The following is a 14,653-nucleotide window of genomic DNA, read 5'->3' as shown; positions in this document are numbered from 1 at the left end:
GGCAGTGAGGTGGACTGCGAACTGGCTGAAGGAGAGAAGCCAGAGAGTTGTAGTCTATGGGGCGGAGTCTAGTTGGAGGCCTGTAACTAGTGGAGTGCCTCAAGGGTCAGTACTGGGACCGGTATTATTTAATATATTCATCAACGATTTAGATGAGGGAATTGAGTGTACTATCAGCAAGTTTGCTGATGACACTAAGCTGGGAGGAGTGGCTGACACGCCAGAAGGCTGTGCTGCCATCCAGCGAGACCTGGACAGGCTGGAGAGTTGGGCAGGGAATAACTTGATGAAATATAACAAGGGAAAGTGTAGAGTCCTGCATCTGGGCAGGAACAACCCTAGGTTACGGTAAAGGTTGGGGAACGACCTGTTAGAGAGCAGTGTAGGGGAGAGGGACCTGGGGGTCCTAGTGGACGACAGGATGACCATGAGCCAACACTGTGCCCTTGTGGCCAAGAAGGCCAATGGCATCCTGGGGTGTATTAGAAGGGCGGTGGTTAGTAGGTCGAGAGAGGTCCTCCTTCCCCTCTACTCTGCCCTGGTGAGACCGCATCTGGAATATTGTGTCCAGTTCTGGGCCCCTCAGTTCAAGAAGGACAGGGACCTGCTGGAGAGAGTCCAGCGCAGGGCAACGAAGATGATTAAGGGAGTGGAGCATCTCCCTTATGAGGAAAGACTGAGGGAGCTGGGTCTCTATAGTTTAGAGAAGAGGAGACTGAGGGGTGACCTTATAAGTGTCTATAAATATATAAAGGGGGAGTGTCACGAGGATGGAGCCAGGCTCTACTCAGTGGCAAGCAATGATAGGACAAGGGGTAATGGGTACAAACTGGAACACAAGAGGTTCCACTTAAACTTGAGAAGAAACTTCTTCTCGGTCAGGGTGACAGAGCACTGGAACAGGCTGCCCAGGGAGGTTGTGGAGTCTCCTGCCCTGGAGACATTCAAAACTCGCCTGGACACATTCCTGTGTAACATTATCTAGGTGTTCCTGCTCGGGCAGGGGGATTGGACTAGATGATCTTTTGAGGTCCCTTCCAATCTCTGGCATACTGTGGTACTGTGTGACCTCGTAACTCAAAAATGTTAAACTAGATGGTTCCAGGTAAAGCAAACCAGGCAAGACATACTTGGATCAGTACTGACGTGCAGACTATTGTTTCCTTACACCCTTCACTCTGAAAAATAAGGCCTTTCAGCATCACATGGTGAAGAAGTTTTGACGTGGGTATTGATCGAACTGACTAAAGCCTTAAGCAATCAACTAGACAGAATGTAACAGCGCTCATTACAAATGACAGCACATTATAGGATGCTTCTGATGATAATCTGAGATTATATAATATTATAAATTCACAGAATTATGAGAATAGGCATCTGTTTGGGTATATATTTTAGTGTTTTAGGCATTTTATTTTGCTGCTTTAAACTGCATTTGTTTCAAGTAATAATGGATTGGAAACTGAAACTCACATGCTGTGAACCATTCAGAATTTCTTGAGGTTTGATGGACTGGGACAACAAACTAAAATTTTTTAAGCATTATGCAAAGTTTTGTTACGACATTCATGAAAAATTGCATTTCAGCTGCACTGAAACTTTTTGTTTCAGCTCCAGCTGTACACAGTGCAATGTTTCAGTAATACACCTGGTGAGCATAAACAGTATTATGCCTTATCCTCAACAAACTACATAGGAATAACATATTTGGCAAAGAGATTTATTACAGCAAAATCTTATTATTTCTCTAGAAAACCACTGCACCACAGAAACAGTATGTGTACTATGGATACTGTAAATTGTATCTACTATATCATAAGAAACATTCTCAGTAACTGCACTTCAAGTAAGGGATAACATGTTTACCTGGTTTTTGTGTGTGTATGTATTTAAAATTTACATTAAAGATGGTCTGATATTTCAGAAGAATGATAAACAGTGCAGGAAAGAGCTGAACAGGAACGAAGAAAATGATCCATATCTTTTTTGCCAAATACAAGACTGGGCAGAGTTATAAGGAAGGGGAAGGCAATGGCCTGGGGTGAGATTTTGACCTGACTGGTGTCAGCATAACTGCTGTTCCATCCCTCTTTAGGATGAAGACACAACTATGGAATTAAGTTTGCTGTTAATGAAGTCTGGTTTAGAACTTCTCTTTTATGAACTACAATCCTTAAAAATGCTCTGGTACTGTACTTCATTTATCACGATTTATCCTTGTTACTAGTGTGTGTATACTCTGCTCTCCCTTTGACACAGCAGTAGAAGTAACTTAGAGGCCTCTTGGTGTTGGCAGAGGACAGAATTTGTCCAGGAGGGATCAGGCAAATGCAGCACGTAAGCAGTGTAATTTTTTTCAGTAAACGACAAAGATTTTTCTGACCTGCCATAGCAAGTGCAATTGGATGTATAGAAGATGACAAGGTGAAGCCTTGAATAGATAAATTAATTTGAATCTGGTTGGCTGTTCATAACACTTTCTTAAAATATTATCTTTCATAATCAGGTAATTTCTTAGATTGTTTCCAAGAACGTACCCGTGCTAGTACTTGAAGAATACTCAGGTTTTGATAGCTCCATTGGCAAAGGTTCCCTAGCATTACATATTTTGGATGCACTTAGAAGCAGTTTCATTCATGGCTTCTGCCAGCTCTGTAGAGTATATATGATCTTTTAATTATTCAGAGGTAAATTGCATCAATTCTCATAGATGGTTTCTACACTACTAACTGATTATTCAGATTAGTTACTTATGTAAGTTGTGGGAGCTCACTTTTTATACTCACTGCTACATTTGTGTTCTTTTAGAGCTGAGAAGTTTTCCAGGGCTGAAATTCATGCCTTGTGGGAGTGTAAGAAAAAGGAAAGTGGACATAACTGAGTAGGAAATTGAATTAAACTGTCTAGTTATTGCCATTCTAGGCAGAAGAAGTAGGCTTACTCAGGAAAGACAAGACAAGATAGAAAAGCAGTTTGCTTAAGAACCAGAAGGAAGTGGAGGAAAGTTGGCATGTTCAAGAGGAAAACTATTTCAAAGCTCTTCCTTTCTTTTCCGTCACCTGATGAAACTTGCTTGTATCTGCTGCTGACCTGTATGTATGTGTAAGCGGCGAGGAGAAGCAGACAAGCCAACCCAATATGGGTGATAAGCAACTTCTACTTTATTTGTGACGCAGTTCACACATATATAGGAGTGGTATTCAGCCACTCCTTCTTGGCATAACAGTATTGGTTAGCCCCCACAGCTTCCTCCACATTCTCCTCCCAGGTCCGGTCTCTGGCCACCTGTGGGGGCCACCCCCTGCCTTGCTTGCACAGTCCTCCAGAACTCTATGGTTCTGCTCTTAGAGTCATTCTGCAACATGTATGTGTGTACAGAAATGTTTATTGATTGATTCATAAGTAGTTAAATATGTGTGTTTGTGCCCAGTAGCAATTCTGGAATATCTTGGTAAGGATCTACTTAGGTATTTTAATATTAACACAGCACTAAGTCATTCTTTAGTTACCTTTCCCACCTCAAAATCAGTTAAACCACAATAAACACAAAAAAGAGCAAACACAAACATCTTTCATTCCCTTACACAGCAAAAAAGGAATAGCTACAATTCCTGTGAATAAAGTCAAGATTTCTTATACCTCTGTTTTGCAGTAAAAAAGCTGGTAAATAAGAAATTATCATGAAGACCACAAGGAATTGCTCATGTCTGTCTCTAAATGGCTGTTCTCAAAGTATCTGTCTAGATTATTTCCAATTAAGGTGGTACCTCTTCAGGCAATATACTGGGTTTATGCAAATAACACTCAGCTGGATCTAGGCTCCTGGCTACTAACTTACACAAATACCCCATTTTCAGGCATACTATACATAATACAGCAAATTGATGTGGTCATTTTTCTACCAGTTGCTCAGTTATTCTCCAGAAATGTCCCAGAAAACACTGTGCACAATCCACTGCTTCCATCTTCTGCTGAATTTACAGAATAGGATGCAAGAATTCATCTGTATATATATTTAACAGTGCCTGAATTAGCATATTCTCATAATGATGTCATAAAGCAGGTCAAAGGGGACAAGAAAAGCTCATCCAGAATTTGGGTGGCACGAAAGGTCTCCAGTGCAGTGTCACTTCTGAGTAGGGGTGACTGCAAAAGTGTTAGCTAGGAGAGGTCTGCAGCTGCTTTATGCAAATGTCTAGACCTGCTGTAAGGATGCTAGATCATCACATCATTTTTCAATACTTCTGTCTTTGACTTTAGACAGGGTAAAGAAAGGATGAAGAAGGATGTGAACAATAAAAAGTTAATAGCTGTAACTTCAGTAACTCAGTACCTAACTTCTGGAAGCTTATTTGAGTAACTGAAATCACTTTGGCTGTGTCTCTCAGTTCCCGGCATACAGCTCTTTAGTGCAGCATATTTCCCCCTAGCTTTTCCGCTACAAACCCGGAACAAAGTAACTACCAAAAGCAGAAGTCTCCACGCAGTAACCAGCACCCTCTTGTGCTCATGGTGCGCGCAGGCCAAACCCTGTGCTAGGTAACTCCGGAGCCTCACTCGCTGCTGAGTGCACCTTCACTTGACTCAAGTCTGAGGCACGGCAGGAACCTACACATGCTCCTCCAATAGCTGGCTGTTGCAGTAATTATGTACATCACATGTTAATTTTTACAAACACAATTACAAATCTTCAATCCGAACAACTTCTGCCCAGTATTTCTTAGGGGCTACCAACACCTTTCCGGGAAGTATGGAAGTTTCTCAAAAAAGAATTTATACCATGTCTTCAATGGAAGGCAGAAAATCATCAAATAAGCTCTTTGGATCTCCGTCACTATATTCTGTTAAGGATTTATAAGATGTAATTTGCATAAGAAATAGTGCAGTAACAATGAAGTTACATAAGTTGCTCCAAAGCAGAACAAAAACATAGTTTGGCTGGTGTACCACTGTCTAAATAAAAGCATAATTGATGCAAAATACTTCTGCCATAATAATTAATTCAGTACCAGGGTATGCTACAAATAAATGAGCTGATTGATCTTTCATTCTGCACTTTGAGAGAACTTAGGATTGCCATCTTTCGCCTACAAAAAGCAGCTTGAATAATGCAACACCCAAACTGTATTGGTGAGTTTAATTTTTTTATTAAGATCTGTGCTCTGACGTGGTAGAATATCCCCTCCCTGCTGGACTTTGCGAAGATGACAGTTAATTTCATGAATACAAATGGGAGGAAGGGTTTATGATTGAACTAGAAATTTCATAGCATCCTCCATGGATATAGGCCACAAAAGTGACATATCTCCAGTCTGTCAATGTCTCTCCTATATGGAGGACTCAAAGTGGACACGATATGCTGGTGAAGTCTGACATATACCAATCAGACGGGTAAAATCCCTGCTCTTGCTCTCCGGACTGAGCCCTATTCACACCACCCCAGGTGTTGCTAGCCCTTGTTGCTGCCTGGGCACAAGGTTTTTCCCTGCTCAGCTCACTGGCCACCGAGGCCCATGGTCCTGCCTGTGGCATAGTCCCATTACATCAATGTTGGGGCCTGCCGGTGGAACACAGAAGAGTTACTCAAACCCTGAGCTCGCAGCCATGCTCTCCACCTCTCTCAGGGTGAATCCCGTGTCTGCAGTAGGGAGCTAGACCTCAACATTGAAATTAGTAGCTGAAAGGAGGAGAACCACATCTCACAGAAGAAAAAGCATCTGCCTTCATTTCAGTTAACCTCACAGCAGAGACTGGAGACTTATTCTGTCCTTGCAGAAAGGTGACCTTGCATGTTTTTTGCCTCAGTTTTGCATCAAGACATTCCTTCATATGTGAACTAATTTCACTACAGTGTTTCTGGACCTGACAAACCTGTCCTTTTTCCATCTCCATGACCATACCTGCCTTTGAGTCTGTGAGGAGTTAGAGCAGAAAGGGTGATCTATACAGAAATGAATCTGTCAGACACTCTGTATCTGTTTTGTGGTCACCATACTCTTCTGAACGTAGCTCTAGAAGGCAAAAGCAGTGAAACGAGTTCTCAGAAGTAATTAAACCAGAAGCAAAACTCACCTTAAACCTTATGCCACTTTTCTCTTAGGCCCTGTTCTGATGCCCTGTTCTCTGTAATGTCTGCTGCACTGATAGGAAATGCTTTGGAAAATGACATCTCAGGCACATATTCAGTCTCAGTCTAGAGCATCAGATGTCAGCACACCTTGAAAAGTAAACAGTTCTGGATAGAGCTCCCTCTGATAGTGCAAGTGCAAAACAGGACAGTAACACCTTACCACTATTAGGTTTTACCAAGAAGGCATTTTTCATCATTGCATGTTTGTCCTAAGAGGATATGGCAAAACACAGACTGGGATGAGCTGGGTTGAGCAAGCAACACTCTATTCCCAGCCCCACCAAAAATGCCCTTGGGCTAAGAGCACCACACTTCAGAACCTGTGGTTAATGTGCATGTGAAGGGCAGAACATCTGCTGTGGATTTTTGTTTTGTTGGTTTTGTCACTGAACTTTTGGGGAGTCTTTCAATAGGAAAGCGCTGCCACAGTGTGTTATCTTGAGCACTCAGAAACTCTTCAGCTTCTCAAAGATGCAGTAACACATTACGGAAAAAGGATCAGCAGACCAGCCTGTGATGATCCTCTGTCCATCTCCATATCTGTTGAGCTGTCTATGGGCACTGTACCCCTCCTCAGCTGGGGGGGTATATAAGGCAATTGACCTCCTTACCAAATATTTCCATGCAGCTGTTAATAAGGAACTCCACCAGCACTGTCACCTGCACATATCAACACATTGGTTTCAATTCAAGGGGCAGAAGAGGCATCAGCCTTCCTGACTCCTGACCTTTTAGTATGTGCAGAAAGTTGTATCTATGTCACTGCTCTTATGAAAAGCTCCTTCACAAGCATTTCACAGAGGTAACAGCAAGGTACTTCTCACTGGGAATGCTCTGATCGGTCCGGATTGGCTTAACTGGTTGGTAAATTCAATCTATTTTGTCTTTTACCTCCGTCAGCACTCCCTGCAGGAGCAGGTTCTTGCTCAACACATTTGGTACAGTGCAGATGGCAAGATTGCTTGAGTCGATCCTGCTTATTGATAAGTTTTGCCTGATATGGTACAGCAAGAGACAGCAACTGCTTGAGGATTAGGAGGCAGGCTCTTGACAATTTGTCAGTAATCCTAAGGGAACATGAATATAAGGTAACACCACAGTGGCTGCTACTACTTTACACTGCAACTGCTGGCCACTCCTCAGAAGAGTAATTCTGTGGAGCAATCTCTGGTCCTTAAAGAAAAGTTCTGACTTGAGGAACACTTTTCTGTGTTGTTTTCCCCCAAATCTCACTCCACAGCAGCAATAAGTAACTGTCAGAACCAAGAGGATTTTACAGGAAACTATCAGTTTGCAAGGAAGTCTCAGGCCTCTACCAGTCCCTCCATACTGGTGGCACCACTTTCAAAACTTACTCCTTCAATTCTTCTAATCTCTCCTCTTCACTCATCTTCTCCGAGAGTCATATCCAGTCCTTGATAGAGGTCAGCCAGCAAAAGCTTCAAGGGCGTGTTTCAGGATAAGTCTTGCAATGCCAAGAGCTTCAGATAACACTTTGAATGCTCCCTCTGATACCAAAGGAAACACCCCAGTGACTCTGGCTTGGAGGAAGCAGGTTCTTTTCTGCAACACTGGCAGCTGCTGGTGTACGGGCCAAGAAAACTCACACTAGCCTGCTAGCAGGACTCCCCATTCTTCTCTGCCCTCTGCTATCCCCTAAATGTCAGTGTGCCTTTGTGAGGGTAACACTCAGGAAGACAATTGAGTTTCCCATGCCAAGAACAAGAGGCAGAACAGGAGGAACAGAAAAGGAGGCAGAGAATAAAAACACTCAAGTTGAAATGGAAATCTGAGAAACAGAGTTTTGCTGCACTGTAGCTTTAGCCTGGGCTCCTGGTGAGGACAAATCCAGTCACTGAAGTGGAAGCTGCAGCATGACAGGGCGATCTTGCAGCCCCAGATCAGAATTCACCTTCACGACCAGCACCAGCAGCTGTACAGTTTGGCTTCCCCAGTTAACATCCCCTCCTCTGTCTAGGGCCTCCTTCAGCTCCCAGTGTGCTTTCTTGCTGGAAGTGGGTCCAAATAGCCCCTCAGCTGATGGCCCTTTCGTGTACAATACATCCAGGAGTTCCTGTGGGAAACGTGGGAAACTTCATGAAGATAGACCCTATGGTATGTAAACCTCTCTTGGAGACAGAAGCAAGTTTAGACAGGGACATGCACCTTTCTTTACTGTGATGGGATCTAGATGTTGCTCCAGGGAGATCACACTGGGATGAAGCTCACCTTCCGCCAGCACAGAAGTCATTTTATGCTGGTGAACTCCTTTCGCTGCCTTAAAGACAATTCTGCTTCCTTCCTAGAGGTCAAGCAAGTCTTCATAGAATCACAGACTCGTTAGGGTTGGAAAGGACCTTAAGACCATCAAGTTCCAACCCCCTGCCATGGGCAGCATCACCTCACACTACACCATGTCACCCAAGGCTTTGTCCAACCTGGCTTTGAACACTGCCGGGGATGGAGCATTCACAGCTTCCTTGGGTAACCCATTCCAGTGCCTCACCACCCTTACAGTAAAGAACTTCTTCCTTACAGATAAAAGGTGTCCTCAAGCCCCTGCTTGCAAAGCCAAAGCAAACAGGAATGAGACTTAAGGCTGAGCAGCATCGCTGCAGCAAGGGCTATCTGCTTCCCAAGGTAAGGTGAGCTGGAGTTGAGGTGGCCCCCAGCACAGGCAGTGCCCTTACCAGCGGTGCACAGCTGGGTGCTGGTAACATGGTCCATCACCAGTCTCAGGAGAGGCAAGTGATGAGCCAGGTCCACAATCCATCTGGGGAGTGCAGTCAAAGGAGATGGGGCTGGAGATGGGACTGGAGGCAAGCTACAGCATCTGGATGAAGGGTCTGTGTGAAAGACAAGGTGCCATCAGCATAGGTTTGAGCTGTCTCCAGGAGACAGGGCTGGGGACTGAAGGCCCAGCTGTGAGCTGAAATGGGCCTCACACAGGCAGAGTGAGGAACGGGGTGTAGGAGGAATGTGTGTTGAGGGGTTTGTGTGATGGCACCAAGTAAGACTGCCCAGGCCCCTGAGTCCCTTTCTGTGCACAGTCCTTTCCCAGCAAGAGATGACATCCACCTTGCAGAGATCTAGATTTAAAGGTGGCTTGATGGGTGTTGTAAGCCAGGCAAAGTATAGGTGTGTGCTTCAGCTTGCTTTAATGATAATAATTAAAAATTAATTAAAATGATGAATAATATAAATTAATAAAAATAATTAAATGATAATAATTAAAAAATAACCCAAATCTCATTCATCACAGTTCAGCTAACACCCTCATTTAGACTAGAGATGGCTGCTTGCTAAGAATTTATTTCATTCCAACACTGCCACCTCTTGTTCATCTGCAGATACTATTTTGCCCAGCTCCAGCCTATGGTGGATTCGCTACCAACACAAAGGCATAAAACTTCCAGTACTTGTGTTAAACTCACAGAAGGTATAGTGTATGCCTCACAAGGTATAGCAACTGGGCAGATGCAAAATGATGTACTGCCATGCAAATTGCAAACAGATAGAAAGCCTGAAAACATCCACAGCAACAGTGTTGACTGGTATGTAATTGTTTCTTCTGGTAACTCAACAAATGAGGTGCTGAAAGTTTCCTCTTTCAGGGAATATTTTTAATAACAACAAAACACCAACGAAAAATCAACAAACCAAAAAAATGTCACCACACAACAACAACCAACCAAAGACACCAAACCCCAAGTACCAGCAAAATCCACCCCAGCGGAAAATGTCACGAGATTTTTCCAGGGAGTGTGACATGTACTGTGTCCATGCAGTGTTATCTCCAAACTCTGACTTCTGATGTGAATCTCAGTTGTCCTCTCAGTACTTTCCCCATCTTGTACCCCAGAGGCTGCCACCCAAGGGCATACATTTCCCTGATGCTGATTAATGAAGAGCAATGCCTGCTTTGCTTCTGCCAGGGACACCAAGTCTGAATTTTGAGGAAGCCTTGAGAAGACTTGGCTGCAGATGAGCAACGTGAATTGGTCATCTTTGTCTTTGAGTTTCTGACTAGGTGTTTTCTGGGAAGAGGTTCAGCAATCCCTAGAAGAAGCAGGACCAGAAGAAGACGATTCACATTCTGTGCCAGCAGTAGAACATGGGCAAGGACCATAGAAACTAAGGAGAATAAAAAATCAGGACAATCCAGTTAGGCCTATTTGTCCCACTGCTTGGCATTCAACTAGCTCATTTAGTTGGGGTTAGACTAGTGATAAAGATGGGTTTCCTGTGTGGGTTCCCTTTCCATCTGGAAGATCCAATCAAAAAGAAAACTAAGATCTTGAAATGGAGCTGCCAGCAGGCAAATAGATTTACCACGGATGAGTCCTAATGGGCTAACACTTCAGGCAAATGTTTTTTTTTTTATGCCGTGCTCAATAAACCCATTATTTCTGAACCACAGGATTGAGTCCAAACTCTCTTGCAGCTCTCTCTGCTGTCTAAACCCAAGATGAACCCTCAGAAGCTGTGGTGCTCGTTTTGGGTACTCAGCTGATTTGTGTATAGGGCCCACCTTGGAAATGTTAGTATGCTCCCTTGTCCCCTCACTGATGTTGACTAAGACAGCCTCACTTTATGTTCTCATAAGTGCCCCAATCCAGTCACAGGGCTCCATTACCTTTTCTGCAGGATCCAGAGTCAACAGAGGCACAGGGTATTCCAAGAAGGGTTTATTCCTGAATGGTCTTTCCACAACAGCTCAGAACTATGGCAACAGGCTTTTGGTATGTCTGTTGAGATGCTCTGGGAGGGTCCTCCTTTCTGCTGTCGGAAAGACTGCCCTGCTGTTTAATCCAGCAGATCTGTTGGGAATGTGTCCTTGATGTTGATCTCATCAGTGACCTTGTACTCTGGATCAGTGCCATAGGGAACTGGGTAGGAGCTGCTCTGCCCCTTCTCTTTTTCTTTTTGGTGGTAAGAAGGAGACAGTTGCAGAACCCAGACCCTTTGCAAAGAAGATATGAAGCTGAGACTGCTACAAGGTTACATTAAGTTCCTACTGAGCTGCATGGTCCTCAACTGTGTGGCATGACCCAACTCTCCCACCTGGGCCAAGAGAGCCTGTTCTGCTGCCTGGGGCTGTTCTTCACCAGGAGCATTTCATGGATTGAACTGCGTGGTTCACTTTGGACCATCACCCAGGTCATCAATAAAGATGTCAAACGGTATTGAAGCCACTGTTGCACGTGGTGTACACCCGCGATAACCGACCTCCAGCTGTCATCTCCCACAGCACATTTGGACACATCCTGTCAGGCACTGGGGTGCATCCTGCAGGGGCTGCTGGGGGCTGGGACCATTAGGGGCTGCCCCTGGTGTGGCCAGACCTATCTCACTCCTATCCCACTCCCCAGAGAGGAAGCAGGGCAGGCACAGGTTTTCCTCCCCACTTGTATTTTTTAATCTGTAGGGTAGAAATAACTGTAATGTAACGTAAGAGGTCATGAGCATAATCAACATGATAAGAGCCCTCAGGCTTGTGCACACAGTATTGCAGAGAATATTCTCACAATGACAGCATTACGCAAGTGAACCATAAACCCCTGTTTCCTTAAGTCAGGTTTTAAATTTAGAACTGGGATCTTTATTTAAATCACATTATAATTCTGAGCACTGTTACCAGGCAAAACAAGAATTGTAAAACAGTCACACAAGCTTATTAATTTTTGACATATTTTAGTCCCGTATTTCATATTTCAGTCCAACTTTGCGTAAATGTACCACCAGTAAAAATGTTGCATGTTGAGGCAATCTATGCAGAGCTCAGTTCATTGAGATGGCAGGGATACCTGGGGGCTGGACTCTGCGCTGAGGGGACCACTGAACAGCCTACATACCTGAAAGCAACCAGCACCTAAATGTAAGTCCTTTTGTAGTGTGTGTGTGTGTGTGTGTGTGTGTGTGTGTGTGTATGGGAACCAAGCCCAGACGCTACAAAACTGATTTCAATATTCCACAAGAGATGAAGAGTAAATGCCTCTACAGTGTCTCCGGGAAATACCATAAAGACACCCACAAACACAGGTTCCAGTTTGCCAAACCTAATGCACACCTCCATCTCTGTGAATGCACCATTACACCTCTCCTCCGCAGGCCAGCACCAGCCCACAGGCACAAAATATGCAGTCACAGCTTGCAGCCATCTCTGCCTGGAAAATCCCACTTTTGCATCCCTTCTCACTTCATATCCCTTCCTCTTTGTAAAGTCCTCCCTGAACACTGTTCCCACCATTTGCACCATGGTGCTCCCCTACTTTAAAACCCCCCTTCTGCCCCTCAAACCCCAAAACACACAGCTCCCTCCTGACCAGTACTGCTTTGCCCATGCATGGCATCCCCCAGCTCTCTGGTCCCATCTGCTCCACTGGCTTTCACACCCTCTCTGCATGCTTCCAGCTTCTGTTTATTTTCTTTTTCTCTCAGGCATACTAAGAGCTCATCTTTGCCCTGGAAAATAATATTAATAGCAATAATAGTGATAAGGGTAACAGCAGAAATAGTAATAACAACAATAATAACTGTAATAAAAGCCACAATAGTAATAATGATAATAGAAAACCCAGTGTGATATCTCTTTTTGCAGTCAGTTTTTCTGTACCTGTTTCAGCCAGGCTTCCTCCTGTTTACTCCTTTCCTGTTCAGGAGTAAAGCAAGGGCCTTACAGAATTCTCTTTTCTCTCACAAGTCTCTGGATTTCTCACTTAAATTTGTGCTCTCTTCAGCACCAAATATGAAACCTGTTTGGAGGAGTGCTTTTTCCCCAAGCCTACCTTGGCACACACAGACCCTCATCTCCCAGCTGGTAGAAATAAAAGCTGATTCTGGCATGCACAGACGCACAGATGAGTTATGACCGACGGAGAGGCAAGAAGTTCTTTCAGAGGTCCATTTTTTATGGGAATAAAATGCAAAGCAGCAAAAACCATCCAGCCCATGGTGGCTGCCCCCCCTGCATTGCATCCCCAGCCCAAGTCTTGTGGCTGGGATGGACCCTGCACTCTCCCAAAGGAAAAACTGAGGTGCAAAGCGTCTGTGTTCCCCACAGTCCCTCTGGGCACCAATGGGGCAGGGAGCAGGTGTTAACCGAACCATCACCAGAAGACATGAACCCCAGTTTCCAGCCCTGTCCTGAGCTGGTTGGCAGCCCAGCTGAAGCACGCAGTGATGCAGGTGGTTGCAGTAATTTTGGAATAACCCTCAGCATCTCCCTCTGAGTTCTGGGGATTCCAGTGCATGAAATTAAAACTTCTTCCAAAACACTGTCATCAGAACAGTGGCTTTATTAACGGAGACAAAGGCTTAAAACACGTTATGAGTTTGCTAAAACAGTGTATTTATGGAGGACGGACATTTTTCCGTACATCGATTCATTGTAGAAACGTGAGCAATTTGGCCTACATGATTAGGATATCCCCTAGTAGTTTGCAACGGATCCAGTCAGCTTTCTCTCCGTGGTGGCTCCCGTAAAGCAACCGGCTCCAGCCGGCACCCCCCAGCCAGGATCCCGCCGGTCCCCAAACACCGCTACGCCGGGGGTGCGCCGAGCTGGGACTCCTCGGCTGGGTCAGGGCTCTCCGCACACACCCGCCCCCCCGCCACAGCCCGGGGGATCCCCTGGGCCCGGCCCCTCCGCCGGCCGCCACGGGAAGAAGCCGGGAGCCCCGGGGCACGGCACGGCGCCAGCCGCGCTTCTGGGCACGGCTCGGCTCTGCACCGCACGGGAACGACTCTGCAGCTCCCGGTACCGGCACCTCTGCTCGGCAAGGCACGGGCTGGGTGTTTCCTGGACGGACAGAGTCAGACGGTGAAGGAGGGGAAGGAAGAGAAGGGAGAGGGAAGGAGAGAAAGAAAACAGCTCCATGGATGTCGGATGTCGCGGACGGCGTTACACAGGCGACGCGGGGGCTTCTCGCTGCGTTTCCCGAGCGGAGGAGCCCCCTCGGGTCGGCACGTTAGGGCGAGGAGACGTCGGTGCCTGCGCTCCCGGCGGCTCGTCCCGGGGCGCCCCGCTCACAGGCACTTGAGGAGAAAGGAATTGCACGACGTCCCCCGGGGGCAGTCGCACAGCTTCCCGATGCGGGCTCCCTTCCTCACGGCGCACTGCTCCCCGGCGTCACACTGCGGGCAGCGACAGGCGGTGAGGGTGGCCCGTCCCGCCACGCCCCGTCCCATCCCGCCGCAGCACTCACCATGGGCACCTGCCCGAACTTCTTCTCGTAGTGCGGGACCCGCTTGCTCTTCAGCTTCTCCAGCACCTCCTGCAGCGCCTCGATCTGCCGAGAGATCCCACAGCACACGTCAGGCCGCGCCCGCCCGCCCGGCGTCCCCCGCCCCGGCCCCGGCCCCCTGCCCCACCAGCTCCTTCTCCCTGGAGGAGCCGCCGCCGCCGCCGCCGGCGGACCCCAGGTCGCGGCCGCGGCGCGGTGGTGTCGGCCCCTGCCCGCGGGCACCCAGCAGCAGGGCGGCCGCCACTGCGCAGAGCGCCAGCGCCCGGCAGCTCTCCAT

At 46.4% G+C, this 14,653-nt stretch overlaps 1 protein-coding gene across 1 annotated transcript; it reads right to left on the bottom strand.

Annotated features, from left to right (window-relative positions):
* Positions 1-13,297: 13,297 nt before the first annotated feature.
* Positions 13,298-14,653, bottom strand: CARTPT (CART prepropeptide). The gene is made up of 3 exons (XM_061468652.1): positions 14,504-14,653; positions 14,338-14,421; positions 13,298-14,266 (listed from the first exon to the last, which is right to left on the bottom strand). Exons 1-3 carry the CDS (start codon positions 14,651-14,653, stop codon positions 14,159-14,161), a joined length of 342 nt encoding a protein of 113 aa, XP_061324636.1. The 3' UTR covers positions 13,298-14,158.

This window comes from Pezoporus flaviventris, unplaced genomic scaffold (assembly GCF_033815535.1).
Source record: "Pezoporus flaviventris isolate CSIRO_AGI_PZ_B2104156 unplaced genomic scaffold, CSIRO_AGI_Pfla_v1 ptg000050l, whole genome shotgun sequence".
Lineage (NCBI taxonomy): Eukaryota > Metazoa > Chordata > Aves > Psittaciformes > Psittacidae > Pezoporus > Pezoporus flaviventris.
The sequence above is the reverse complement of the archived record's forward strand: the minus strand, read 5'-3'. Positions and strand labels throughout refer to the sequence as shown.